Raw genomic sequence first — 27541 nt, forward strand, 5'->3', positions numbered from 1 at the left:
TATGCTGAAATATATGCTAATTTCACACAATACTATTATCTCAGTCTTTTCCAACTTTATGCCCCTTTGGGATTATAGTTCCAGACTACCCCAAACTGGATTATAGCTTCAGATGTCCCCAAACTGGGAATATAATGAGATCACAAATTGGAAAAATTAAAAACAACTTTTTTGTAAATTCAAGGGTTGAACTCATATACAACTCAATGTTTTTAAATAAAAACTACTAGGATTTCATGGACAGAATTCCATGTTGTTTTTCACAACAATATGGAAATAGCTTCTCACTGCCTTAATTTGGGGGGAAATGAGGTAACTTTCCAGTTCTGGCCTTAACTACAAGTTACATTACTAGCTAAATATAACCTTACTTTTAAACAGTCGGGAAGATATTCAACCATCTCTAGTATTGCACATTTGTTTATAGAAGAAAAGTGAGAAAATGTTGATATAGATTCTTCCCATCTGAAAAAGAAAATAAGTTGAAAGGGTTCAGAATAACTATTTGTAGTGATCAGAGAAAAAAATGCATTGCTGTATTTTCGATAAGGATAAAGTATTCATTCAGGGTGATTCCATGCAGTTTTCTTTGCAACAGTATAGAAGCGGCTTGCAAGCTCCATTCAGGGTGATTCCATGCAGTTTTCTTTGCAACAGAAGCGGCTCTCCCATCCAAATACTAAACAAGCCCTACTCTGCTTAGCTTCCAAACCAGACAATTGTGCCATTACCTGATCACAACATTCATGTTTTTAAAAGGATTACTGCAAAAATGTTGACATGCAGCTCAACTACAAACACTGTCATAACAAAGTAAAAATGAGTAGGTTAGGCAATGTTTAGCATGTTGTATAATAGCAAGGTCTTAGCAATTCTTGAAGTCAAGTGGTATGTCACAGCTTTATATAGTTATGTAACCATGACATACTATTGCTATTATATGTTATGTGGGAAAAATGTCTTAAATTAGCCAAACATTGGCTTCCTACTCCTAAATCTAGCATTTTGTGAGTATACTCTATATTATCAATGTAACAGGAAGGATGAAAAAACCTATACAGGTATATTGAGCTGATTCAAAAAGGGAAATTAATACTCTTGAGTTGTCTGTCTGAACCGGAGGTGAACTGATGTGCATTCTTTAAATTGATTTATATACCAATGGGAGGACTATATTGAAATATAGCCTAAAACTCATTTTCTTACAAGAAATGCTTATTATGTTTATGCTTTATTAAACTACAAAACACAATGTAGGATTTGAATTCTACAAGCATTTCCATCCAGATTATAACAGTGCCTTTTAAGATTCCTCACTTATCTTGGGGCAGGGAGGATGTGGTAGGGAGGAGCATATAGTAGGCCTTTTCAGTAGGGAGATGCCTTTTGTGGAAGAGCTTGTTCCCTTGCATGGCCTTCTGCAACTAGAAAAGTTGCTTTTCTAGAAGATCATCAGAAATTGACTTGAGTCAGCAGCACTAATATAGCTTAATTTTTATTATAATTTCTGATGTTAACATAATTTTTGTAATTATTATTTTATTAATTTGATTACCTGTAATCATACCAAGAATATGTTAAAAACTGAAGTAAACAAATAAACAAATAATTCCTTCAGTTGTCTCTTTTGGAGGCTAAATATTTTTCAACCATTTTTCATAGTTTCCAGGTCCCTTATCATTTTAGTAGTTCTCATCTGAACTTATTTAATATCCTTTTCAGCTATAGTGCTCAGAACCAGTCTAAGTACTGCAAGTGATGTTCAACCACGGCAGAGTGGAATGGAAAATGACTATGCATGATCTGGACTCGATTTTTCAGATGATTAATGCAGAGAAGGTAACATTTGTCTTTTTAGCAGCTGCATGAAACTGCTTGCTCATGTTTAACTTAGCTTTCACTGCAATGAATAGAATTTAGCAGAGATAAATATAAAGTTCTGCATTGGGTCAGGAAAAAAACAAAGAAATATAACATCAGGACATCTGACTTGCAGTAGTAGATGTACAGTAGTAAATAAAAGTTTTGGTTGGTCTTCTTGACCACCCTCTCATTTCATAATGGGAATTAGAAGTGGGATTTCACAGAATGCTAGTCATTTATTACACAGGACTGGGAAGAGCAACTAGTACTTTAGAAGAGAGAGGGAGAGAACTCCTAAACAGATGTAGGAAGGCTTACCTTTTATGTAAAATTACAATCTTTACAACATCTTTTCGTTCATTGTGTATGGCTTCATGAAGGAAAGAAGCTTCACTTTCGTTCAGGAGAATTTTGGCATTGGCATCAAGAAGTAATTTCACTGCTCTTGTGTGGCCTTCTCTGGCAGCAAGATGAAGAGCTGTGTCCTTTTCCCACCCCAAGAACAATTTCACCCCAAGAACAATTTATTAAAATAATATCATTAGTCTATCAAACAAACAGCACATGGAGCTGAAACTGCTGTAATTTTTTCTCTAGTACTTACTGTCTCTGCTTCTATGTTTTCTTCTGACAGATTTTAAACTGTAAACATCAAGATGCAAGGATGTTCATTTATTCTACTGCTTGGTTGTGCAACAATCCTTCCAGAATGCCCACAATGCAGGGAATCAGAGATTCATTTTGAAACCCATTTTTTTAAATTAAACTCAGAATTGTTGATATGATCTATAGCTTCATTTCTGTCCATACTAAATAGCATTACTTCTAAGAAATGAATAATTATTCAAATATTTTATTTATGATAAATAGGAAATTCATTGTTGTACTTTACAAAAAGTTAACTATATACAAAAAATATTATTAATTAATATTTGGAAACTGATGTCAAATTTTATTAATAGATGGACAAAAATCCCATTACATTGACAGGATGTTGCCAAATGTTATCAAAATTAATATTATTTGGTTGATACGTATTTGAAGGGTAACCCAAAATTAATTCCAAATAGGTATTTCATGCATATTTATAGTTTTTGATGAAAATGGAACTAGAAAGACAGGTCATCAAAAATCTCACTGGCTAAGTTGAAGATATCTTTTGAACAACAAGGTTTTAATTTATCATATTTCCAAAAATGTAATAGAACAGTGATACAGTGGTTAGAATGTAGTATTGCAGGCTAACTCTGCTTACAGCCAGGAGATGCATCCTGACTGGTTGACTCATCCTTCTATTCTTCCAAGGTTGGTAAAATGAGGACCAAAATTGTTGGTAAAATGAGGACCGAAATTCTATCCTTCCAAGGTTGGTAAAATGAGGACCGAAATTCTAAGTGGTATACAAATTGATATTTGTATACCACTTAGAAAGTGCTGTTAAGCACAGTGGAGTGGTATGTAAGTCTAAGTACCAGTGCTATTCCATCATCTATATTTATGAGGAATTAGAATTTAGCTGAATATTCTACCTCTACACTGGAAAGTTATTATGTATCTTTATTAAAATCTTTGCAATTATTCTAATCAACATATAGTAAATAAAGGTTTTTCGCTCCCTGGTTTACAACAGCTAGATATATTTGGGGCGCAGTGAGACATAGATTAAAATTTGACACTGAGTCTTCTAAATATTTAACTTTGTTTAACATTATAAAAAAAATCCACTTTAAAACATGTGTTAAGACCTTCCAGAATTACAGTGGTTTGTAATTGTTATTTTAAGGACTTCCAACAACAACCAGATTTAGAATTTTGTTTGTCTGATATTCAACAATGGTAATATAAGTCTGCAATACTTGGATCGGATTCCTCAAAGAATGTACTTTATTCAAAAAGAATTACTTTCTCTGTAAGTAATGTAGAAAAAATAAGGATATGTTAATTCATATGATTTTGTCATATCCAGTTTTGGTTTCTTTTGGGAAGAACATGGTAACATATAAGTAAATGTTTGGGTAAATGCTTTTATGTTAAAGATGTCAATGTTATTTTGAATTCTACTGCAAAATCCTGGAATCTGACTATTTTACAGGAATATAGTTTATACTGGATAACTAAGAAAACCATATTTCTTAGCTATAGTAAAAGTACTATTACCCCTGATATCAAAGATTAAATTTAATAAATATAAATTTAATTTATATAAATATAACATCTCAATTTTGGAAAGGCTGCTTTTTCTGATATAGGTGATTTACATTAATTTAATATATTATTTTTTTCCGGACATATTATGTAACACCTAGCTCTCTGGAAAAGGTCCTAATAGAAATAACTGAAAATAGTGACATAGTCATTCTTGCCAAAAGAATGAAAAGCAACTACAATATTTGGGCTCAGCTACCCAGAATAAAGGCAAGTGAGAGAAGTGCTCCTGTTTTTTTAATGGCCACATGCACCCTACAAGTTATGTGATAATAACAATTGTAACACATTCGAGTTCCAATATTATGTAAGAGCTTACTGAACTACATAGTACCTAAAATTAAAGTTTAATACTACTATTATAACTAAAAATTGGAAATAAACTTACCCCTTTGTCATTTACTTTATCGGTGGCTTTCATATTGGTATTCAAAATAATTTCCATTGTGCGACTATATCCACCCAAAGCAGCATGATGCAAAGGTGTCCAGCCTTTATAATCACTTATGAAAAAAACAGAATAAAATATTCTTACTTTGTTATAACAATTGAATGTTAGCCCATGGGGATGTGTGTGTGCGTGTGTAGTGAGATATACTATATACAAGGTACCAACAACAACTTAATTTTAAGAACTTCTAAGGGACAGATGATTTTTACTACGAGGGCAATTCAGAAATAAACTTCCATTTGGTTACCAATGACAGACACTCACAGATCTAGAACTTTTATTTTCAACATAATCACCATTTAAATTGAGGCACTTGCCATAATATCTTTCAAGGTTTGAATTCCTTAGTAGGTCGCTCGTCACCAAATCTGGGCTATGGGGGGGGGGAGTAATCAAAAACATCCCAATGGAACTGCTTCAAAAGTTCTTGGGTACATCTAGCAATGTGCGGGTGAGCATTATTGTGAACCAACACCACACTGGATGTCAGCATGCCCCTACCCTTGTTATGGATGGCTCATCTGAGTTTTCATAACATTTCACAGTAGCCTTCTGAATTGATGGTCAAACCATGCTCCATGAATTTCACTAGCAGTACTCCTTTGGCATCTTCACATTTGATGGGATTTTTTATGGCACCACTTCCAGTGTGGTATTGGTTCACGATAATGCTCGCCTGCACACCGCTAGATGCACCCAAGAACTTTTGAAGCAGTTCCGTTGGGATGTTTTTGATCACCCTTCCTATAGCCCAGATTTGACAATGAGTGACTATTACTAAGGAATTTCAGACCTTGTAAAATGTTATGACAAGTGCCTCAATTTGAATAGTGATTATGTCAAAAAGTAATATAATGTTATGGTTTTCTAATGTGTATAATAAAACTTCTGTATCTGCGAGTGTTTGTCATTGATAACCAAACAGAGGTTTATTTCCGAATTGCCCTTTTATATCCTGATACATAAAACCATGGAACTCAAAGAGGATATACTTTCTTTTCCACATGACTGTAACTCAAAGAGGATGTACTTTCTTTTCCACATGACTGTATTTCCTGAATAATTTGTTCCTTAATAATTCAGATCATTATAAACATACATATATCAAACATATATAGTTGGGGGCCAGAATGTATGATGAATGTATGTCAGTCTTACTTAAGTGTAAAGACCAGGAAATCAAATCCACAGAAAGACCAGACCTATACTTTATTGAAATAGGCTATAATGACAGAATCTTGCAATTTACCTACCTATTAAAGAGGGCACCTTTCTTTAGGAGAAGCTGGGTTACTTTCTCATGTCCATATTGAGCAGCCAGATGTAAAGGTGTCATCCCTTTCCTGTCTCCTTCATTCAACAGTCTGGTATCGTCCATAGACTCCAGAAGTCGAAGACAGGTGTTCAATCGTCCATGGCTATATAAAAGATAAATGTCCCATTATTAAGGATAAAATCTAGAATAGAAAATGGTCAATGAGGAAAGATTTTCAGTCTTACCTAGCTGCAAAATGTAATGGAGATTTCTTGTCTCTGCTTTTAGCATATACTGAAACATTCATGTCAAGGAGGATATTCACTGTAAGGGGCATGCCTTGTTTGCATGCATAATGTAAAGGAGTGCATCCTTCATGATCCTCATCAGTTAGAAGATCTCTAATATGTTTCATCTGTCAGATATAAAAGCGGTACATTTTAATAGAATTCTAGAAACGTTGGAAAGTTATTTTGAACTCATGTCCTGATATGTTATTAAAGATTACAAAATAATGTTCCAGGATACAATAGACTGATGTTGTATTTATAACATGTTTTCAATGCTTTAGTTTGTTATAACTCTAAGTTCACTTTTAGAATGGATGAATATAATTTAATGTGATTTACCATAAGGAATTTTGATATTGTTTGCTGCCTTGAATTTGGAATATGCTTTCCTATTGAACTTTGGAACTTTAATGGTACAGCTCTAGGAAATACTTTGATTTCTCTGCCGAGAGGTGTTAAAAAGTGATATTCAGTTGAATAAAAGTAGATTAGAACAAAAAACTAAAAACCACAAAAATGTCTCCAATTGAAGTATAGTTTTTATATATAATTTGCAATACCAGCAGTAATGTTTCATCCTATGTGTTATTTATTTGTAGCTTGCCTATTATTTTTACAACTAACTCAGGGCTACAGACATATCCAACATAGTTTCTTCCTCCTATTTTCCCCTGTGAGGTGGGTTGGGCTGACAGAGAGTGACTGGCCCAAAATCAACCAATTGGCTTTCATAGTTAAGGCAGAACTTGATCTCATGGTCTTCTGCTTTCTAGCCTGGTGCCTTAATCACTAGACCAAACTGAACTTAAATATGTATGCTAAATATCATGAAGAAAATAAAAATACAGGTAGTCCTTAACTTACAACCACAATTGAGGCCAGAGAAATTTGTTAAGTAAGCTTTGTCCCATTTTACGACTTTTCTTGCTGATTTGTTAAGTGAATCAAGGGAATTGTTAAATTAGTAACATGGTTGTTAAGTAAATCTGGCTTCCCCATTGACTTTGCTTGTTAGAAAGTCACAAAAGTTGATTACATGACCCAATATACTGCAATTGTCATAAATATGAACCAGTTGTCAAACATCCAAATACAAATCACATGACCATGGGGATGCTGCAACAGTCGTAAATGTAAAAAATGGTCAAAGTCACTTTTTTCGGTGCCGTTGTAACTTTGAACAGCCACTAAATGAACTGTTGTAAGTCAAGGACTGCCTGTATTAGGTCTTAAAAATTATTAGACAATTATTTATTAAAAGTTTCACAAATTTTGTTACCTTCAAAAATTCTTCATTCAGATGCTGCAACCCTCCAGGATGTAGGACAGTTAGATGTAAAAAACTACGACCAAGGTGATCTTTTAATTGTATATTTGCTCCTAATTTGAAAAAACAGATTTTTATTTCAAAACTACCGACAAGCAATTTTAATTAACTAACATTGATCTTGCTCATAAAGTGTGTTTTATTCATTTTGTACCTTTTGAAATTAACAGGTTCACAATTTTCCATGATGCACGAGAAGTGGCAAGTATTAATGGTGTTCGGCCCTCAATGTCAACACTATCAATATTTGCTCCCTGTAATAAAAAGTCCATCAAAAGTACAGTAATAGATATTAATGACAACTTAGGGAAATATAATACACATTCAATCATATATGTATATATACACACCAGCTTTATATATATTATAAACAGTATTATAAATAAATTTATTTGTATATTATGTATTTGTGTGTGTGTGTGTGTGTGTGTGTGTGTGTTTGTATGAAAAGTTGCTTGTTTTGAACACCATAGTTTATTTCTCTATTTAAATAAATTGGACTTTTAAATTGTAACATGTGACAGGTTAACAAAGAATGACATAATATTTATTCAGAAAGATATTTTTACTGACTTCTGTTGTTGCTGCATGAGTCAAACTATTTAAGTTGGATGCTGTGGCAATATAGTACGGTTTCTTAGAACTGATACACTGGCAGCATTTAACCTACATTGATGCTATAAATGGGTACCAGTATTAGCACCATTGAATTTACACATTATGTTCCTAATATTTGTGTTCCTCTATAAATTTACTATATCAGTTAAACAGGAAACTATTTTTTTAATCATGTCTTACTGCATGATACCATACAAACTTCCAGTAAGTTTAATGTCAATCTTTATTGCTGTTTAATTAAAAATTCAATTATAGCTAAATGTTTACCTTTGAAATGAGATAATCTGTCATTTCATCGTGATCAAACAATGCAGCCCTAGCAGAAAAAATGAATAGCAAACCAAAATATTACAAGGAGCACATAATAGTGAAATGAAAAGTTATATTTTGTCTCTGATGTACTAGTTTTTATCAATTGTAGTCTCTAATCATGATAGACTAAAAGCTCTTCCAAGTATACAATATATGAACTTCCAACTCTAATGTTGTTCCCTTATTGTTGTTCAGTGTCACAAAGGGGCTTTCCAGGATTACCATAACTGAAATTCATGAGCTGTTTAGTCCAAGTGACTTAATAGTAATACCGGTGTTCTAAGGATGCCTAATTATTATTATGACTGGTTGCACAGTCAGCCAGATGTTTAGACTGGATTTATATCTTTATTCATCCAGCAGTACTTCCCAAGGATCTGTGACAGGTGGATGTTATTTGATGGCATTAAAAGTATAATTGCAGAATGTAAGCTGTTCCAAGTAAAACTGCTTTTAGCAATTGACTGAGGGTGATTTTGTTAATGCAGATGATTTCAAGTGGTCCTCCAGATGTTTTGAAATTGCTGCCAAGGTGCTTATTATTATTGGTACTAACTTTGTTTTCTTTTGCCATAGCCATTCTACTATTTGCAGGTCTTTGAGTTTTGAGATTTTCTATAGATTTTTTTTCTTCTACTATTTTATACATTATACATCCTGCCTGATTCTCAAAAAGTCTGGGCAGTTCATAACAATAAAAAAAAAAGAAAATACAGTAAAATCAATAAAAGAGAAAAGATGGCAATGGCAATGAAGTAAGAGGTCTTACTCTCTCTTGTCAAAGGCCTTAATGATGAGCCCGGGGAAACTAGGCTACTGAAACTAGTGCAAATAACTCCATAATGTTTGGAAAAATTGGTAAGAAAATACCATATCATAAACAATATAAGGAACCTAAGGAAAACCCTTACCTATGGAGCAATGTTTCCTTATTTTCATCTGATGCGTTAATGAGACACTCCTCCCCTGAATAAGCTGACATCAGTAACTCGATAATCTCAGTAGCTCCTTGGATAGCAGCAATATGAAGAGCTGTGCAGTTGTCACTCTATAAGTGGAGATATAAACCAAAAGAAAATTTATAATCCCTAAACCAAATATTTTTGATATTTTCTGATATACAGTCTTATTAACTGTATAGAATTCAGCATTACAGACATAATCTAGACTCTTCCTTTTTGATTCCACTCAAATTCAATTCATAGGCAACATTTCTTTTTTGCAAAATAAATGGAGAAAATATTGCTCTTCATATCTTGCTGAATTATAATTCAAAAAGCTCCAGTCATCATGGATAAAGATGCAGGATACCTAGAGCTGTAATTAAATATCTGTTTTTTACATGAAACAGAGAGCAAAGAGTAGAAATAAGAGAAAAACTATTTCTGTGTATGAAAAAGGAAATGTAAGTATAATGTTTTCTATTGAAGAAGCTACCAAGAGGTACTGTATTAAATTATGGCAATAAAATTGGAATAACTAAACATACAATAAATATTGCAATGCATGAATGATGTGCAACTTCTAATTCTTTCAACAGGAATTTTAAAAATGCTTGGTTTCCCCCCCCCACAATCGATGTAGTAAAATAAACATTTGTTTTATTAGATTTTACCTGTTTCAGGTCAATCTGTGCTCCATATTCAATGCACATTTTAATCATTTCCACGTCTCTGCTTTGGACAGCTAGATGAAGAGGACTACTTTTCTCATTATTAATAAAATTAATATGATTTTTAGGTGAATACCCAAGTTGTTCACCTTAAAAAAAAAAATAATCTATGATATAGTTTTCTAAGAGAAGAAGAATAAAGGGTATTATTTACTGCCTTACTGATTCCTATTAAATGTTTAATAATAAATATAACATTTTAACATTTAAAAATAAGTTTATTCAAATATTTGACAACTTCTGTTCATTTTATAAGATTTTATTCAGCTTACAAAGATTATCAAAACTGTAAGCATTCTAAAGTAAGGAATACTGAAGGAGTTGAGTGCTGTGTCATCTGAAAACCTCTAATGTTATTTCTTCCTCCCTTTGTCTGTTTATAAAATCATTTGTACTAAAGGATACCGTATACATTTTAATACAGGAGCAGACAGCAGCTGTCCACTCCAGCCTAGAACTGTAAAAATGGGCTGTAAAATTCCATATAACCCACTGAAGTCATAGCAAAGTATTAAATTTTTCTGCATATATTTCTGCTGCCATCTAGTGTCATCTACTTCTTTGCAGTCCAGCTCTAGTACAGGTAATTCTCAACTTACAACAGTTTGTTTAGTGACGTTCAAAGTTATAACAGCACTGAAAAAAGTGACTTATGACTTTTTCACTTACAATCATGGCAGCATCCCCATGGTCACATGATCAAAATTTTGATGCTTGGCAATTGGTTCATGTTTATGAGGGTTACAATGTCCCAGCATCATGTGATTACCCTTTGTGACCTTCTCACAAGCAAAGTCAATGTGGAAGTCAGATTCACCTAACAACCAGGTTATTAATTTAACAACTGCAATGATTCACTTAACAACTATGGCAAGAAAAATCATAAAAATGGGCAAAAATCACTTAAGAAATGTCTTACTTAGCAACATAAATTTTGGGCTCAGTTGTGGTCGTAAGTCAAGGACTACCTGCAATCCTGTTCCAAGCTCCTTTTTTTCTAAGAGCTAAAAAATCATTGGAATTCTTTTTCATTACTTTGAGTAGTAATGGAATTATAACTCTGATAACATTTTAACACTTTTTAAAAGCAAAGTACTTTACCAATAATAACAAATTTCCAGCATTTCCCCTTTTGTACCAGCCCTTGGATCACTGCCCTATTTCTCCTCCAGCCTCAGAAGCCTTGCAGAATAACACATCCTAGCATCTGTTGCCCTGTTCATATTAATGGCTATTACACTCACTAACTTTACAGCCACTTAAACCCTACAGTCCTATAATATTTTAAGGTGTCATGTCTGAGTGCTACTTCAATTGTAATCAATATTAATGGATGGTTTCCTAAATGTATTTACCTCGCTTTATAATCATCTCCAAACATAATTTCGAACCAGAAAAGGCAGCTGCATGGACTGGCATACAGCCCATATTGTTCACTTTACAAATGTCACCGCCTTTTTCAATCTGCAAGAAGGAGAACCAATTATGAAATGACAACTCTTAAACACTTTCACACACACTCATTGCATACACTACCATAATAGGTTATAAGAAATGAAAATCTTAAACACTGGCTAATTTATACAAATGCATTTTAGCTGGCGATCTCTCCCAATTGTGTAACTGAGGTCCACAAATCAGAAAGTTGTACTTCTCACTCAGCCGAAGTATATCTTCATCAATAGAGAAAGATTATCCTAAAGTTCCCTGGAATGATAGAGGGATTACTGGTTTCCATACAGTCAATCTCTTCCCTTAAGGCATGGATAAGATTATCAAAATATGCAGGAACCCAAGAAACAAGACAAATGTGTAACTCTTTACAATAAGATGCCACTTGATTCAATTCCAGCTGTTTAGAAGACTCAATTCAGATCAATTTATTTACTGGCCTTATATGCTGCTCCAATCATTATCTGCATCTGAGTGGCATATCCAAATCAGGTTAAAACAATAATTGCAATAATAAAAAATATACCACAGAAAATACAATAATCCTCTAACAGCTATATTATACTTACATACCAAGCAACACAGTTCACATTACAGATAATTCTTGACTTATAACCAGTAAGTTAGTGACCATTTCAAGTTCTAACAAACTCATTCAATGGATTTGAAGTTCCAATGCCTCCCCCCTCCCCATGGTCATGTGAGTGCAATTTATTATATTTTTCTGGAAACCTTAACAACAGCTGTGTTTGTTTAACAACTGCCAGAAAAAAGATTGTAAAACGAGATTGTAAAACAAGAGCCATGGTGGTGCAGTTAGAATGTAGTATTGCACGCTGCTGACTGCCAGCAATTTGATCCTGATCAGCTCGATCCTTCCAAGGTTGTTGTTTGGGGCAATATGCTGATTCTGTAAACTCCTTAAAGAAGGCTGCAAAGCACTGTGAAGCAGTATATAAGTTAAGTGCTATTGCTATTTAAATAGCTATTTAACTATTGCTAAAACTGATCTGGCCATACTTTACAACCATCATGAAATTGTGAGCTCAATTATGGTGGCAAATCAATTACAACATCACAACCCTCAGGAACATGAATTTATAAAAAGATAGTGTAAGTAGCAGACAAGGGACAACTCAAGCACACTGACAAAAATATATACATTTGTTATACATACCAGAATTTTCAGTGCGGTAGGATTATCTTTATAACATGCTAATAGTATGGGTGTATTCCCACCTTCTCCTTCCAGATTTATATTCGTATTGCTGCATTCAAGGAAAATCTAAATAATCAAATAAAATGTAAATGTTTTCTGTCAACTCACTGTTATATTCTTGGACCAGGATATATTGTAACTGTAACAAGGACTCATGTAATTATAACTGACAGACTCACTCTTGTTCTCTAATTTTAGATCACTTCATGTTTCTGACCAGATTTGTGATTTAGAGCTACGCAATAATATATTAGTTTGCAATTAGTACAGTTAATGAAAACCTGTTTTGATATATTTTACACCGCATTTTCAATGCTCCCTGTTGTACTGTATTATAGCAATATTCCAATGTTACATTTTTTAAGTCTAGAAGTTCAAATAAATAGTAGGTCTAAAAACTCTCATGATACTATCACAATTTAGTGATGTTAAGATGTATCTTTGTTCTGTATGTAATCTGCTCTATAACAATGGCTTCAATTAAGACTGAATCTTCTGTTATGGCACAATTAAGAAAGTTCGATATCATCATATTAGAGTTAGGGCCTGAAGGTTTGTGGAAGCATCTTCCTGCTTGCCTGCCTGCCTGCCTTTATCCCACCCACACTTCCTCCCTCCCACCCTCCCTACCAATGATCACCATGTCTACTTAATGACTGCCATAAAAAGTCATAAAATCAGGTCCAGTCATATGGTAACCCGCTTAATGACCACAATGACTTATGATTATAATTCCAGGCTCAGTTATGATTGTAAGTTGAGGATTCCTGTATTGCCTATTTAACTAAATTCTTCTCAGTTTGGAACAATTATAGTTGTAAATTGAGGACTATCTATATATATAGATTAATAACTGCAAATAAGACTCTCTCTGCAATTTTTCTTATAACACTTTTGGTAATGGTTTTCCATTTTCTTATTCCTAAGGATAAGAGAAAATAACTAGACAATTTGTGCCTAAGGCAGAATGAAGATATAATCTCTCTGTTTCCAGGCCGGGGCTTCAAACCACACACTCAAACTAGTTTTCAACTATATACAGTACTAAACGATATTATCTTTTCTAATCAGAAAACTCTATTTAGGCAGAAATCTTGTCTTCATATGTGAGAAATCTTAGCTTCCAATTTTTCTAGATCACTATGTTTCTTAATCCTGAGCCCTACACCACTGGTTCCCAATCTTTCTGGTTCCACGGACTGGCAGCGGCAGCAGGGGGAGGGAATAGTTTTGTGCAACCTAGATCTTGTGCATGCGCAAATGAAGCTTTGCACATTTTCCCGCCGCTTCCTCTTCCCAGTTCCCAAAGGCTACAGGAGTTGGGGATCCCTGCTCTATACTTTCCATCACTTCAGCTTCATTGCATCAGAACACTTACTATCTTTAATATAACTTCCTGATAGAGTTAGTTTGGTGTAATGGTTAAGGTATCAGACTAGAAACCAGGAGACTGTGAGTTCTAGTCCCATTTTAGGCATGAAATTGGCTGGGTGACCTTGGGCCAATTACTCTCTCGCAGACCTAGAAAGGAGGCAAACCACTGCCAAGAAAAAAACAGGCACTCATCAGGAATCAACTGGACCCAAAGTATCAAAAAGAGAATATAAGAATTTGAAAGATTAGCTTAGCTTCCACTTAGGAGTAGAGATAATAGATGCACATTTCTCATCTATGGTATAGTTCAGCATCTCCAAAAATCAAGATGCAGTATATCAATCCCCATTTATTCACATTAATTCCTATAAATGTCCATGACATGATCTTAGTTTTTTTAACTTCACTAACTTATATGCATATAAATTTGAAAATGTAGCTTTACCGTAACTAAATCGTCAAGAAGATAATGCAGAGCCCAGTGAAGTGGAGCAATCATATTGACATTAAGGATGTTTGGGTTGGCTCCTCTGCTGAGAAGTAATTTAATACTTTCGGTCTGATGTTTTTTTGTAGCCCAGTGCAGTGGTGTATTTCCAGACACGTCTGCTACATTTAGAGCTATGCCAAAGACAGGAAAATCAAGTAAATGTCACTTCACACTTTTATTTCACATAAAATGATATTGTATTTCATGTAAAACTACTGTAATGAAATGTAAATGGAAATATAAATTTAATGAATAGAACAGAACAGAACAGAACAGAACAGAGTAGAGTAGAGTAGAGTAGAGTAGAGTAGAGTAGAGTAGAGTAGAGTAGAGTAGAATAGAATAGAATAGAATAGAATAGAATAGAATAGAATAGAATAGAATAGAATAGAATAGAAGGGACTATGGAGGTCTTCTAGTCCAGACTTCTGCTCAAGCAGGAGAACCTATACCATCTCAGACAGGTGAATGTCTAGTCTCTTCTTAAAAATCTCCAGTGATGGAGCGCCCACGATTCCTGGAGGCAAGCTGTTCCACTGGTTGATTGTCCTCACTGTCAGGAAGTTTCTCCTTAATTCCAGGTTGCTTCTCTCTTTGATCAGTTTCCAACCATTGTTTCTTGTCCTGCCCTCTGGTGCTCTGGTGAATAACCTGGCCCCTTCTGCCTTGTTCCAGATGCTGGAACACTGCTATCATGTTTCCCCTATTTCTTCTTTTCTTTAGACTAGCTTTAGAGCAGAAACCTTATTCTGTATGTATTCTCAAGATTCTGCATTTAAACCATCAAATGTATGTGCATGCTTGTAATATGTTCTCAAAAGACCAGTAGGTGCATTTCATTCTACATGAATTTGAGTTGTAAATAGAGTAATTCTCAATCTACGCCCTCAAGTGGGACTAGAACTTCCATCACTAAGTGATGCGGTGGTTATGTGATTCATTATGTGACCATCCCTGCTTTTACAATCTTTTTTGCCATGGTCATTAAACAAATCACACTGTCATTAAGTGAATCCAAATTTTCTCATTGACTTTGCTTATCAGGAACTGGCTGGGAAGGTCACAAATGGTGATCACGCATGATCCCAGGATACTGCAACTGCTATAAATAAGTGCCATTACCAAGTACACAAATTGTGAGCACATGACTACAGAGATGCTGTGACAGTCATACATGTGATGACCAGTCATAAATCACTTTTAGCATCATTGTAACTTTGAATGGTTGCTAAACAAATAGTTGTAAGTCAAGAACTACCTGTATATGTATTTGTGAATATATTCTAATTTTCCATCCAAAAGCTATTGCTATGTCACATCAAACACCAGGAGCAATACTCTGTGAGGTGCTTCAGCCAGATGTCAACTATTTTTCTTTTCTTGTTTGCTTCTTTTGCAAAACTGCATGTATCACAAAGTTTAAATTCCATACACTCCTCTATTCTGTTAAGGAAATGTTATCTTTCTGCTACAATCCCTCTCTAATAGTCCGCTTCCAATATCAATTAGATAATCAGAATTTAAAAAGCTATTTCCTGAGTGCTGCAAAATATGCAAACATTTAAAATGAAAGACCTCCACAATATGCTAACAACTGGACTTCCACTAAATACATAGCTTTGGTTATAGAAACAATTTACCCAGTTCCTTAAATTTGGAGCAATAGCAAAAGCAATGGCTAAAAGTATGTTAATGAAGAAACATTGCACCATCTGTAGCAATAACATATACAAAGCATGATGATTATTCAACAGATTGCATTGTTTGGACTTGTTGATTTCCAGACCCTGTCAGATGGGAACTTTTCAGAAGATTGAGATAACTTGTATGGTTTTCCTTTTCCTTTTTAAAGCTTCTGTTCTTCCCAATTGGGATATTTTACATGGATCAAACTATGATTGGTGCAAATCACTGTTTCCCATTTTAGTAGTAACCATCTATGTGCACATGCAAACTTTGAAAAGTTTGTAATTAAAGAAACTAATTAGAAGAAAGTTGCTTCATCTGAACATAGACAGCTATGCATCAATCACTCTTCCCTTGCCTATGTTTCTGATAAGTTTAGAAAAGGGGTCAAACTGCCGGCCTGCAGGCCGGATGCATCATAGCGAAACTGCTCCCATCCCATTGTCAGCAATGGCAAAAAGTCATGATATGTCAAGATACGTCATGTGACATTGTGAGTTTGACACCTGTGGTTTAGAACATCTGCAAGGGAAGAATGCTTGGAGAAAAACATACAGTACCTGTCTGTGTTTAGATGAAGCAATTTCCTTATAATTAGTTTCTTTAATCACAAAACGTTTCAAATAAATATGAGTTTGCAGGTGCACATAGAGAGATACATGCATAAACAGCCATTTTTTGAATGCAGCAGAATGATGTAACCCAACAGTATGTTATTAATAATGATCATGTTTGATTAGGTCACAGCACTTAGCATGATACATGACAAATATACGCTTCACTGTCCTTCTGAGTTACTGAATTTGCATTCAGCCTTAACCACAACTGCATTTTGGTACCTTCAGGTGAAGAACCATCCATGATCATTTGCATTAACTCAAGTTGACCATTTCCTGCAGCATGGTGCAATGGCGTAGCATTCAGCCTATCCAGTTTCTTAAGTCTTCTACGATTCTTCTTAATTAAACTTCGAAGTCTGGAAGTATTTCCATCAGAGACCACCTAATTGAGGTTTAAGCAATTTTAGTATAGTTCCACAGAAATTCCAAATTATATCAATGTTTCTAAGTAGCTCTTTATTATATAAGATGTTGGCAATGAATTATTAGTTAAATATTCATTCATCACTACAAAGGTTCATCTACTATACTAATAGCAGAGCTGCAGTTATTTAAGATGACTTTTAATCTAATTAGTACAGTTTATTTTATTTAGGTCTAAAAGGGTCCTGGGAACATGAAAATAGTTCTGCTGAGTGAGGCCTACTCCACCTAGGTAGCATCTCTCCCAGAAAGTATTAAATTTCTACACTCATGCATATTTGAAGAAATACTAAGTAATATAACAATTAGATTGCGGAAAAAGCTATATTTTAGCATGAGGTATAGGACATTACAATGTATTATATTAAGAAAACAAAAATTCCAGCTGTTACCAGTATAAATGGCAAAAAGTGAAGGTAAGTGAAGATAAGTGAAGTTCATTTTAGATTACATTTTGGAAAAAAAATAATCTTTCAGTGCTTTAGCTTTTTTTTGGTCAGAATGTATAATTCAAATTATAATCCACTCTCCCTACAATGTTATATATGTAGTTGAAAATTCAACATAAATACAGACACATCTACTTATCCATAAAGTTGGAATGGACACTTAGGATGCTTATCAGAATTCTCTAGAATATTTTAATAAGTAATTTACTATTGACTATTAATTATTTAATTGACTATTAATATTTAATATTAATAGTATTCTGAGAAGACTTGGGACAAAAATTAAGTATGCTCAGCTTGTCCTATGTAACTCAACAATGAAAACGGTTAGCCAAGAACACTGGAAGCCCAATGGAAGATTACAATTAGATTGAATACAAATTGGAACGTTTCAGCCAAGAATTGATTTTAATTTAAAACAAGCATTGAAGGATTTTTGAGTGAATTGCACTAGTTTTCTAATCCATTGATTTATACCTTAGTAAAAATGGTAAGAAAATACATATCTGCTAATTGTTTAATTTTCAGTGTTTCACTAATGTATAGCTCATGCAATCACTGAGTCATCTTCCAGCACTTCTTGCCAGTTTCAAAATGTTGTGTTGAATTCAATAGATGCAGTATTATCTGTGACAAATCATTTGTAAATTTTGCAGCTCAGTGAAAGTTTTACTCCCTATTCTAAGCCATTACTTTTGGCTTTAGGTGGAAGAGCTCAACACTGGCCTCCAAAACAGAAAACTGATCTTGGAAGCCTGAAATTTGCTTTCCTGTATCTAACACAGAATCAAAGTACCTGGGCCCATTTAGATCACAAAATACAACATTCTTCTTTTACCTGAATAAGGACCAGATGGTCCAACTAGAGCTTTCCAGATGGGTTGGGTATCAGTCCCCAATTGTCCACCAAACTATAGAATTTTTTTTAAAAAAATCTGAAGACAACTGAAGAAGCCGGTTCTAAAATACAGAGCGGACGGAGAGAATCAGGACGAAAGAGTACACAGCTAAACGACCCCTCAATTTTCTCCATGATCCTAAGAATCGGTCAGGAGTCCAGCGCAAGATGGGCTCTGGCTTGCTGTCTTTTTCACCTCTTCTGCAGAGGTGTTGGTCCTATCTCTTCCCATTTCCCGGCGCGGTCGGCATCCCTGCCCCTAGCGCTCTCTTTGTTTTGGTCTGAACAAGCCACTCAAGATCGCCCGTCTTTCCCTCTCGTTTTCCACCGGTTCCCAGAGGCAGCTGTATGGGTATTGCCCGCAGGCACCTTACCTTAAAGATATCCTGCGAGGCCACCGAACAAGCGTCGCCTTCGCTCACTACCCCATCGCTAGAATCAACGGACTGCTGCTTCTGGACGCGGCTCTGAAACAACTTCAAGATCGAGCGCTGCATGGCTAGCGTGGTCGTGGCTGGCGGGACTTCAGGAAGCAACCTAAGAACCAGGACATGAAAGGAAGGAAGTTGTGAAACACTCTAAGCTCGTCTTCCGAAGTGAACCCCCTCCCGCCGACTGCTCGCTTGGCGCGACACGCCCACGGGGGGAGCGAGAGGCAGGCAGGAAAGCCGAAAAGAGCGGACCGCGCGTGGGAGAAAGTTGGATTCTTCCTTAAGTGGCGGGCGTCAGTGGGGCTATGATGAAAATAAGGTTGGATTCTTCACTTCTTCCTCACTGAGGAGTCTCACAGCTGGCAGTTCTGAAAACCAAAATAGATGGGATAGAAAGAGAAATAGATGGAACGATTAGGATGGAACACAATAGTCTCATTCTTTCCATGTTTAATTTGAGATAGCATGAATATATCTGTATAGGTTCACATTTAATATATCTTTCATTTACATGATTTGGTTGTTGGTATCCCACCTTTGTTATTTTTATAAATAACTCAAGGGGGCGAACATATGTAATATTGCAGGATCCAGTGTAGGTCAGTCACTGGGACCAAAGATTTTCAGAATCCTGCTGGAAACCATCCTTGGGGAACTTCTTTCTACCAGAATGTCTAGTATTTATGTTGTGCCTAGTTGTGTGTGTGGGTTTTTTAATTGATTGATTGGGGTTTTGATGGCTGGCTGTTAAGTTGTAGGCTGTTGTTTCTTTGTGCTGCCTAACACTAATACCCAATACACCTTCCTCCTCTTATTTTGCCCACCACAATAACCCTGTGAAGTGAGTTGGGCTGAGAGAGAGTGACTGGCCCAAAGTCATTCAGCTGGCTTTCATGGCTAAGGCAGGACTAGAACTCATGGACTCCTATTTTCTAGCCCAGTGCCCAGTCCTACTCATCTCTGCTCAGAGGTCTGACTCACTGAATCTACTGTTTACTCCAAAATAGAAAGCCAGTTTGGTCTAGTGGTTAAACCTAGAAACTGGGACAATATGGATTCCTTTCACCCTGCCTTAGTTAAAAATCCAGCTGGTAACTTTGGGCCATCTACTTTCTCTTAGCCCTAGGAATGAAACAGCAAGCCACTTCTGAAAAAGCTGGTAAGAAGGCTATGTGGACCTATACACAAAGTTACACAAAGTTAAGACTGAATTGAAGGCATAAATAGTGTGGGAAGTCAGCCCCCCCGCCCGAGAAAGAAATATTTCTGGAAATATTTAAAAGGCAGAACATATTTCCCTAAAGGATTTTAAAGGCAAAAACCAACCAACCCCCAAGTCTCTGTGCCCCAAACAGAAAACAAGTTTGCAAAATGCAGATGATAATCTTGGCAGAAAGACTGGAGTCAAGAAACTGAGATTAGGAAGAAAGATCCCTAGAATCAACACCAAAAATCTAAGAGTAATCTGCCCCAGCCCCAGGGAAGCAGGATATGACCCTTAGAACATAATAGGATTAACCCACCACCATCAGAATACCAGAAAGGCACACTCAGTCTCAGGTCAAAGTTCATGCCACAGGAACAACTCCAAACAAAGGGCTCCAGAGGGTATACAAACCTACTCCCTACATGTGCTCACTCTCTCTTTTCTTCCAGAGCCATTTTTCTGTCTGGCTCTCCTCTTCAATAAACTGCAACCTTCCTTCTAAAGCAGTCACCATGTTGTTTATCCCCAGCTTGGACTGAACCATGATGAGAACTTTTCCTTCAACAATTTGGCACCCAGATGGGACTCCAAGCTAACCTCTCCAATGGACTGAGACTGGTAAGCCCCATCTTGTCAGCAGCAGACCCCTTGGGTCTGTGGATGGGTTTCCCAGGCCCTGCCCATGTGGAGCCAGGGTAGTAAAGGGAGTTTTGAGTTTGAGCTCAAGGGCTGCTTTGGAAAGAAGGTGAAGATGAGTACCTCTAAATTTTAACTTTAAAGCCCAGGGGAACAAAGGAAATGTGTGTATGTCTCTATGTGCGAGTAAGAAAATCCAATCACAGTTGGATTTTGCTCCCTCTGACCTTTCCGCAGAAAGGATCTGTTCAAGTGGCAGACCCTGGAAAGCATGGGGGTTTGGCCAGAGGACAAGACCTTTTGTTAGGGAAAAGGGAAAGGCTGTGTGAAAATGGAATGGAATGAGTGAATGAGAGTATTGGATTTGGGCAATCAGCTGGTAAAGCCCTGTAAACAAAGCAAAGCAAAGTTAGGAAATTAAGACCCAGGATAGGAGTGTCCCTTACCTCTGGAAAGCAAGCAGAGGTCCTCCCAGACATTTGAATTCTGCAAACAGGGATGGTGAAAAGTGAAGGTAAAGCCAATAAGAGAGTGTCCCATACCTTCTGCTGGGGGAGCAGAAGTGTCCTTGACAGACCCCTTTTTAGTCTGAAACCATGGTGGTAGATCCCTAAAGGAGCATCATGAACTCTGTGAGGGATCCAGAGTGCTCCATTGTCCCTTTTTGACCCAAAACTGTGGTGGGAGGTGGAAGTCTCACTAGGAGGCTTCAGTGCGCCAGACCTGATAGAACCAAAGTGAACCCCTGCATCAGGAATAAGGGAATCATGGGGTGTTCTAGTTCAAGGTTTGAGATATGCTCCCCAGTAAAGCTTGCTTGAGACCTGGGAGGGGAATCAGCTACCCGTTCAGGCAGGTATGAAAAAGAGATAGGTAGAGAAACTATTTAAAAAATGGACTTTGCTCAGGCCTTTGCTGGGAATCAATTTGGCTAAATAAATGTACTTAAAGGGAAAATAAGAAATAGTGATTCTCTCTCTCTCTCTCTCTTCTTCCAGAGCCATCTTTCTGTCTGGCTGTCCTCTTCAATAAACTGCAACCTTCTTTCTAAAACAGTCACCATTTTGTTTATCCCCGGCTTGGACTGAACCGTGATGAAAACTTTCCTTCAACAATAGAGACAAAATTTCTAAAGCAAGAGTCTACGGGGTTGAAGAATTTTAAATGAAAGTTATGATTTAAGATTCACCATCTGGTTAATTTTTTATTTGTTAAAATAAAAATATTTGTTAAAATTATAATTGTAATTATAGTTACAAATAATAACTTTTGCTATTATATGTGTATATTTGTGCATATTTGCATGTGTTACTTCTAATTATTTTGTGATTTAGTTCAATTGAACACTGTTGGAACCTTAAGATCCCAGTTTCCCTGAATAACAAACATTAGTATATTTGTAGAGTTTTAACTAGGTTCTTTTAGACTGCAGTTTTTTAATGCTTTGGGAGGCTGCAACCTTAAAACACTCTTTAAGAAATTTTGGAAGGACATTTTGAAAGGAATTATTCTTAAGGAATACCAAGGAGAATCTGAAGTTTAATGACCAAACTTCACATATCTTTTTAATGTATTTATATAAGATAACAAATCTAATAGGCAGATTAAAAAGTAGAATAGTTTTCACCAGAGTGGACTGAAAATGCTTTTATATGTGTTCTTGCAAAATGAGCTTGATAGTGGTAAAACAATGATCCCATTAGGCTAAATTAGATTCATTGAAGGTAACACAGCAAACGTTTGATGAAAATATGACTGTTTAATAAATACAATATATTGAAAAAGAAGAATCCTTTCAAAAATTAAGATTCTGATAGTGCGATCTAAAGCATATTTATTTAAAACTAAATCCCATTGAATTAGTGGGAATTAATTCCAGTAAACTACATATAGGATTACAGCCATATCAACATACTTAATTAGGCTAAATATGACACCTTAATGGAAAGCTAATAGAAGTAATTGTTATGTAATAGAAAACATATGTGGCCTGTTTGTACATTATAATATTCTGATATTTGATTAGTCATAATTTCTTTTTATTGTGTTCCAATAGTTGTTCTCTGAAATGTCTAAATAAATTAATTTGAGAAGTTCTCTATCAGTAATATCTTGGGAGTACTTGTTTATTTGCAATGGTTCCAAAGTTCTATTTATATTTTTTTCAGCTGAATATATAGCATTTCTTGAAGAGAAAAATGGAAGATTTTCAAAATGATGTAGAAAGTTAATTATAAATTGAATAGCAGAAGGTAATTAGTTCTAAAGAATACTGAGTGAATTGATAGACCAAATATAACTGGGACTTTAAAACAAAAAGAGATAAAAACATGGCAGGTTTGTGATAAAATGCTAAAGAAGGTTAATATAATCACATGGATGAAAGAGAACAATAAGGAAAACAAAGATACAAACAAGGCGAAATGATGTGGAAGAAAACATTAAATTTAGGAATTAAAGCAATTGACAAAAGTGATTACATTTGTTCAGGTTTACTGACTTTCTGAAGAAAACAATTATATCAAATGTATGTCTAAAATATAAGGATTTTTCTGTGGCAAAAAGAAAAATGTTTTTCTGTAAACAAATTAAGAATAGCCCACTAGATTACAGAAAGGAATGTGTTATCTTACCTTCTGAAGAAGTTTTCAAAGATACAGCTCCTGGTCATTCATGACCAACTGAATCCTGCTTTCTGTCTTGCTATCTGTTGTTCCTTTCAGATGGTTCAGAAAGTAGAATGGTTGAGCTCTGCCCCTACTAAATAATCTCTCTTCCTGGGAAGGTCATTTATGGGGGAGATACTTGGCCAATGAATAAAGTGCTAAGACCTTGTTTTGATTGAATCCTTGACAAGCCAACCCATTTTTATGATGAACTAGCTTTCTATAAACCTTCCAATATAATAAAGCTTCAACTTTGTTAGGGAACCATGGAAGATCACTTACTGATTTTTTAATGAACTAATTGCTTTTAATGGATAGTCTAAATAGCAGCATACAGAAATAAGGTCTGGAACATAAGATGTGTTCTTATATTTTTTTCGAAAAAAAGTGAAAAAAGAATATAATCAAAATGCTTCTTAGTTTATCAAACTATATTACAATTTATCAGAAATCTTAGGTATTGTTTCTTGTTTATCCTGAAAGTAAATTGTTTCCTTTTCTTGAATTAATGAAAATTGTGTTTAAATCCACATAAGTAGAATTATCAAGAAAAAATGTGCATGAAGTATTTTATTAATTTAACCTCAAATAAAAGCACATATCACAGAATCCCTTTTTAAGGAACTTTTGCTGACAAAGAAATTGTTTTGTAAACAATTAACAATTGTTTGTTCCTTGTTTATTTGTTGATCCTTCTGGGGTTTTTTTTTTCTGAAAGATGCTTTATTTACATACACCAGGAGACTTAAAACAGAAACGGGAAACATTGCGTAGTTTAGAGGATGGAAAAAGAATACTTTGCATGATATAGTCAACTATAGCTTTTACTTTTTGAATCATGTACAGTAGTTATAACAGAAGTTTCAAGTGGAAAATTGGCCTTTACAAATACCTTACTATGTGTTTCCCTGATTAATCCTGATTCATGATGGTAATTAATGTAAGTGTTACTAATTAATTAGGCCTAGAAACAAAATAAAATACAGTATTCTTATATTTGTTAGATTCATATTCTTGTTTTATTCAGGAGCTCAAGGTTGAACACACAATATTTCCTTATCTCATTTTTTTTAACAACAAAACAGTTGTGGTTTAGAACAAAAGATCTGTTTTTTATTATTATTATTTGTTAAATGTATTTACTGCCTATCATCATGGGGATATTTTAGGCAGCTTCTAACCTAATATAATTCTGATTGCCAATGATTCTTTGTGGTTTAAAACAAGACTTTCCTCTTCTCTTACATATGGTTGCTTGGGACTAAAACTTGGATCATTGGCAAAATATTTACCACTGAATTAAAACCTTTTCCTTTTTGCATATGGAGTAAATAAAATAGAAATTAGTTCTCATTAAGATTTCACTTTTTTCAATGTCTGCATTGGAGGCGTGCAGGTACAAATGCAAAGACTAATGCTAATTATTTACTAACATTAGCCAATATTAATACTTTACTAATATTAGCTTATACTAATAATTGTTATTACACATTCACACATGCACATATGTATATGTGTGTTTATGTCAGTATACTGTATGTGTATACCAATTAAAGTAATCAACAGAATGGACTATAAAATAGTAAGTTACTAGAGAAAAGGTGAAAGACCGGGTGAAAGACAGTAGGGAGAAGGAGCAAATGCAGTAAAAGCATTGAATTTCTTGCATAATGGTGCAGATAAAAAGAACTGAAAGTAAAGGATTCTCTAGAAACAGCTGCTTTAAAAAAAAAAAGCAGGCAGGCATACCTGTTATAAGCTAGAGCACAGTTCTGTTAGTATTCAAAATGTCCTGCATTTGAAAAAAAAAAAAACCCACCAAATTTCACATGAGAAATTAGAAAGTCATCTAATGGATTTTTAGCAGCCCTATAATATAAAGATCAAACTTATGACTGATATTAAAACTTAAAAGCTGCAAAAGAGACTCAGAAAAAATGGAAATGCTAATTTAAAAAGTATTAAAATGGATCAGATATGATTTGGAGCAAGCTAAAAATAAGTAAGAGAAAAAATATCATTTGATTTGAACAGAATGTTCAGAATACCGCAAGACAAAAATATATAAAGAAATTAATAACATTTGTTCATACTATTTTTAAAATTGGCATGTAGACTTAGTTATAGCTTAGTTAGGTCAAGGATTAAGTTGCTGAATAGTAGAGTAAGTATTTACTTTGGGTGGTTAGATTATTAGTGAGAGAAAGGTAAATATTAGAATGGAAGAGCTGAAGAAAGTGCTAGAGAATTAGAGGCTGAAAGTGAGTGTTTAATGTAATCAAATATAGTAGAGCTCACACCCGCGTAGAGGTTGTTTTGAGAGGATTTTGTTGAAGACGATGAGGGACTGGTAATTAGATGAGGGAAAATAGAGTAAGAAGAATGGAAAAGGACAATTCTGTTCTGTCCTTAGGGTAAGAAAAGGGTGTTTCAGCTGCTTTATTGGAATGTATTCTTCTGTACAAACTTTCCTCACCCGCCACACACAAACTATATACCCTGCAAAAGGGAGAAAAGAGAGAAAATATTTTTCATCTACTGACCAGATAAGAAAAAAGGACATTGCGGGATTTCAAACAGCTTTTAGATGAATCACAGCTTTCCAGTGTTCTGCTTCCAACTTTTATACTCAGTGGACCATAATATCTGTGTTGGTTTTCATCATAAATGTTTGCGCACTGTTCCAGTCTTGCACATTTTCTTCTTCTCTGAAGTTTTCAGTTTCTTTTTCAAGTTTATTTGTACTTGTCATGCAGCCATGATACATAGATGTTTCCCCCAGGCAATTTCTTTTTGATCAGTTCTTGGGGTACCAATTGATAGTTTAGCCTGTATTCTTCCACTTTCATCTTTTTTTTTCCTTTGCTCCTCTTTTATAATTAATTAGTTAATAATTATTATTATTTAGTAATAGATAATTAATTGATAATAGAAAGATATATTTATGGAATAGAATAAAAATATATTGTGGATAATATATATGCAATGAATACAAATATAAACAGAATACAAGTATACATTTTGTATCATTAGGTGCCTTTGATAAATGCAGAATAATACTGTATCAATTCAGAACATGTTAGTGGAAGAATTCACAAACTTGGTATGTATTATGAGATGTGGCTGGATGATTACGAGGATATATCTTATCCTCATTTGACTAGCTGGGTTTCTGGTTCTACACCAGCTGCATCCCAAGACTAGGATGTAACTTTTCATGAGTATATGGTCTCCATGGTGAAGATTGGCTTTAAATAGTGAATTGCAGCCCTGACTCGCAGAACTGGTCATATGCTTGAACTGGTTCTTCCTTTAAAGCATATGACATGATAATGGAAGACATTAACACCTTCCCTTTGTCATAATATGATAGCTTACCTAATTATATATTACTGTGAATGGCCAAGCTAGATATGTCCTGAATTTGAATCTGTCTGGAAGCTGCAAGGATCTGGATGGGGTAAAACACAGGGCTTTTTTTCCTCATAGAACGCCCAGAACGGAGTTCGGCACCTTTTTTGTATGGAACCTTGTAGGGTAGGCAAGGCAGGTTGTATGATGTGAATGAGTTCCGGCGCCCTTTTTTTTTTAAGAAAAAAAGCACTGGTAAAACAAATTTATATTTCATGTTATCAAATATTGCTTGATAGCAATAGACATCAGGGTAATCTTGTAATATCTGCTCTGGGATGTTGTGCTGGATAGGGTCATGCTTCTTCTTGAAAAAGTTGTTTTGTGGAGGGGAGGGGTCTCCTGGAGGTGTGGCTAAACCAGGGGAACCTACTTTCAGCATTGACAGATGCATCAGTTATGACCATACTTACTTAAGGTATCCTACTCTAAATTAGCAACCAGTAACCTATTCCAGTTTTTCTAAGCTTATTGATAATGGTGAGAGACTGCAAAATATAGAATGGCTGCTATTGTTTCTACAACATATTAACAATCACATCCATTTCCCTCTGTTTATTCAAAACAGAGTAGTATGGTGTTTATG

At 35.0% G+C, this 27541-nt stretch overlaps 1 protein-coding gene across 1 annotated transcript in view; it reads right to left on the reverse strand.

Annotated features, from left to right (window-relative positions):
* Nucleotides 1–23625, reverse strand: part of TRPA1 (transient receptor potential cation channel subfamily A member 1) — a 39353-nt gene extending 15728 nt beyond the window's left edge. The window contains exons 1-16 of the mRNA XM_039345439.1: nt 23512–23625; nt 18979–19141; nt 17054–17216; nt 14484–14659; nt 12623–12730; nt 11349–11457; nt 9937–10082; nt 9233–9369; nt 8277–8325; nt 7546–7645; nt 7344–7444; nt 6020–6189; nt 5773–5937; nt 4457–4571; nt 2182–2348; nt 372–465 (exon numbers count right to left, since the gene is read on the reverse strand). Coding sequence (XP_039201373.1) covers nt 372–465; nt 2182–2348; nt 4457–4571; nt 5773–5937; nt 6020–6189; nt 7344–7444; nt 7546–7645; nt 8277–8325; nt 9233–9369; nt 9937–10082; nt 11349–11457; nt 12623–12730; nt 14484–14659; nt 17054–17216; nt 18979–19141; nt 23512–23549 — 2001 coding nt within the window. The 5' untranslated portion in view covers nt 23550–23625. The remainder of the gene's footprint in view (nt 1–371; nt 466–2181; nt 2349–4456; nt 4572–5772; nt 5938–6019; nt 6190–7343; nt 7445–7545; nt 7646–8276; nt 8326–9232; nt 9370–9936; nt 10083–11348; nt 11458–12622; nt 12731–14483; nt 14660–17053; nt 17217–18978; nt 19142–23511) is intronic.
* Nucleotides 23626–27541: the final 3916 nt, after the last annotated feature.

Source organism: Crotalus tigris, unplaced genomic scaffold (assembly GCF_016545835.1).
Source record: "Crotalus tigris isolate CLP2741 ecotype Arizona unplaced genomic scaffold, ASM1654583v1 scf7180000017952.28453644438:3035480, whole genome shotgun sequence".
NCBI lineage: Eukaryota > Metazoa > Chordata > Lepidosauria > Squamata > Viperidae > Crotalus > Crotalus tigris.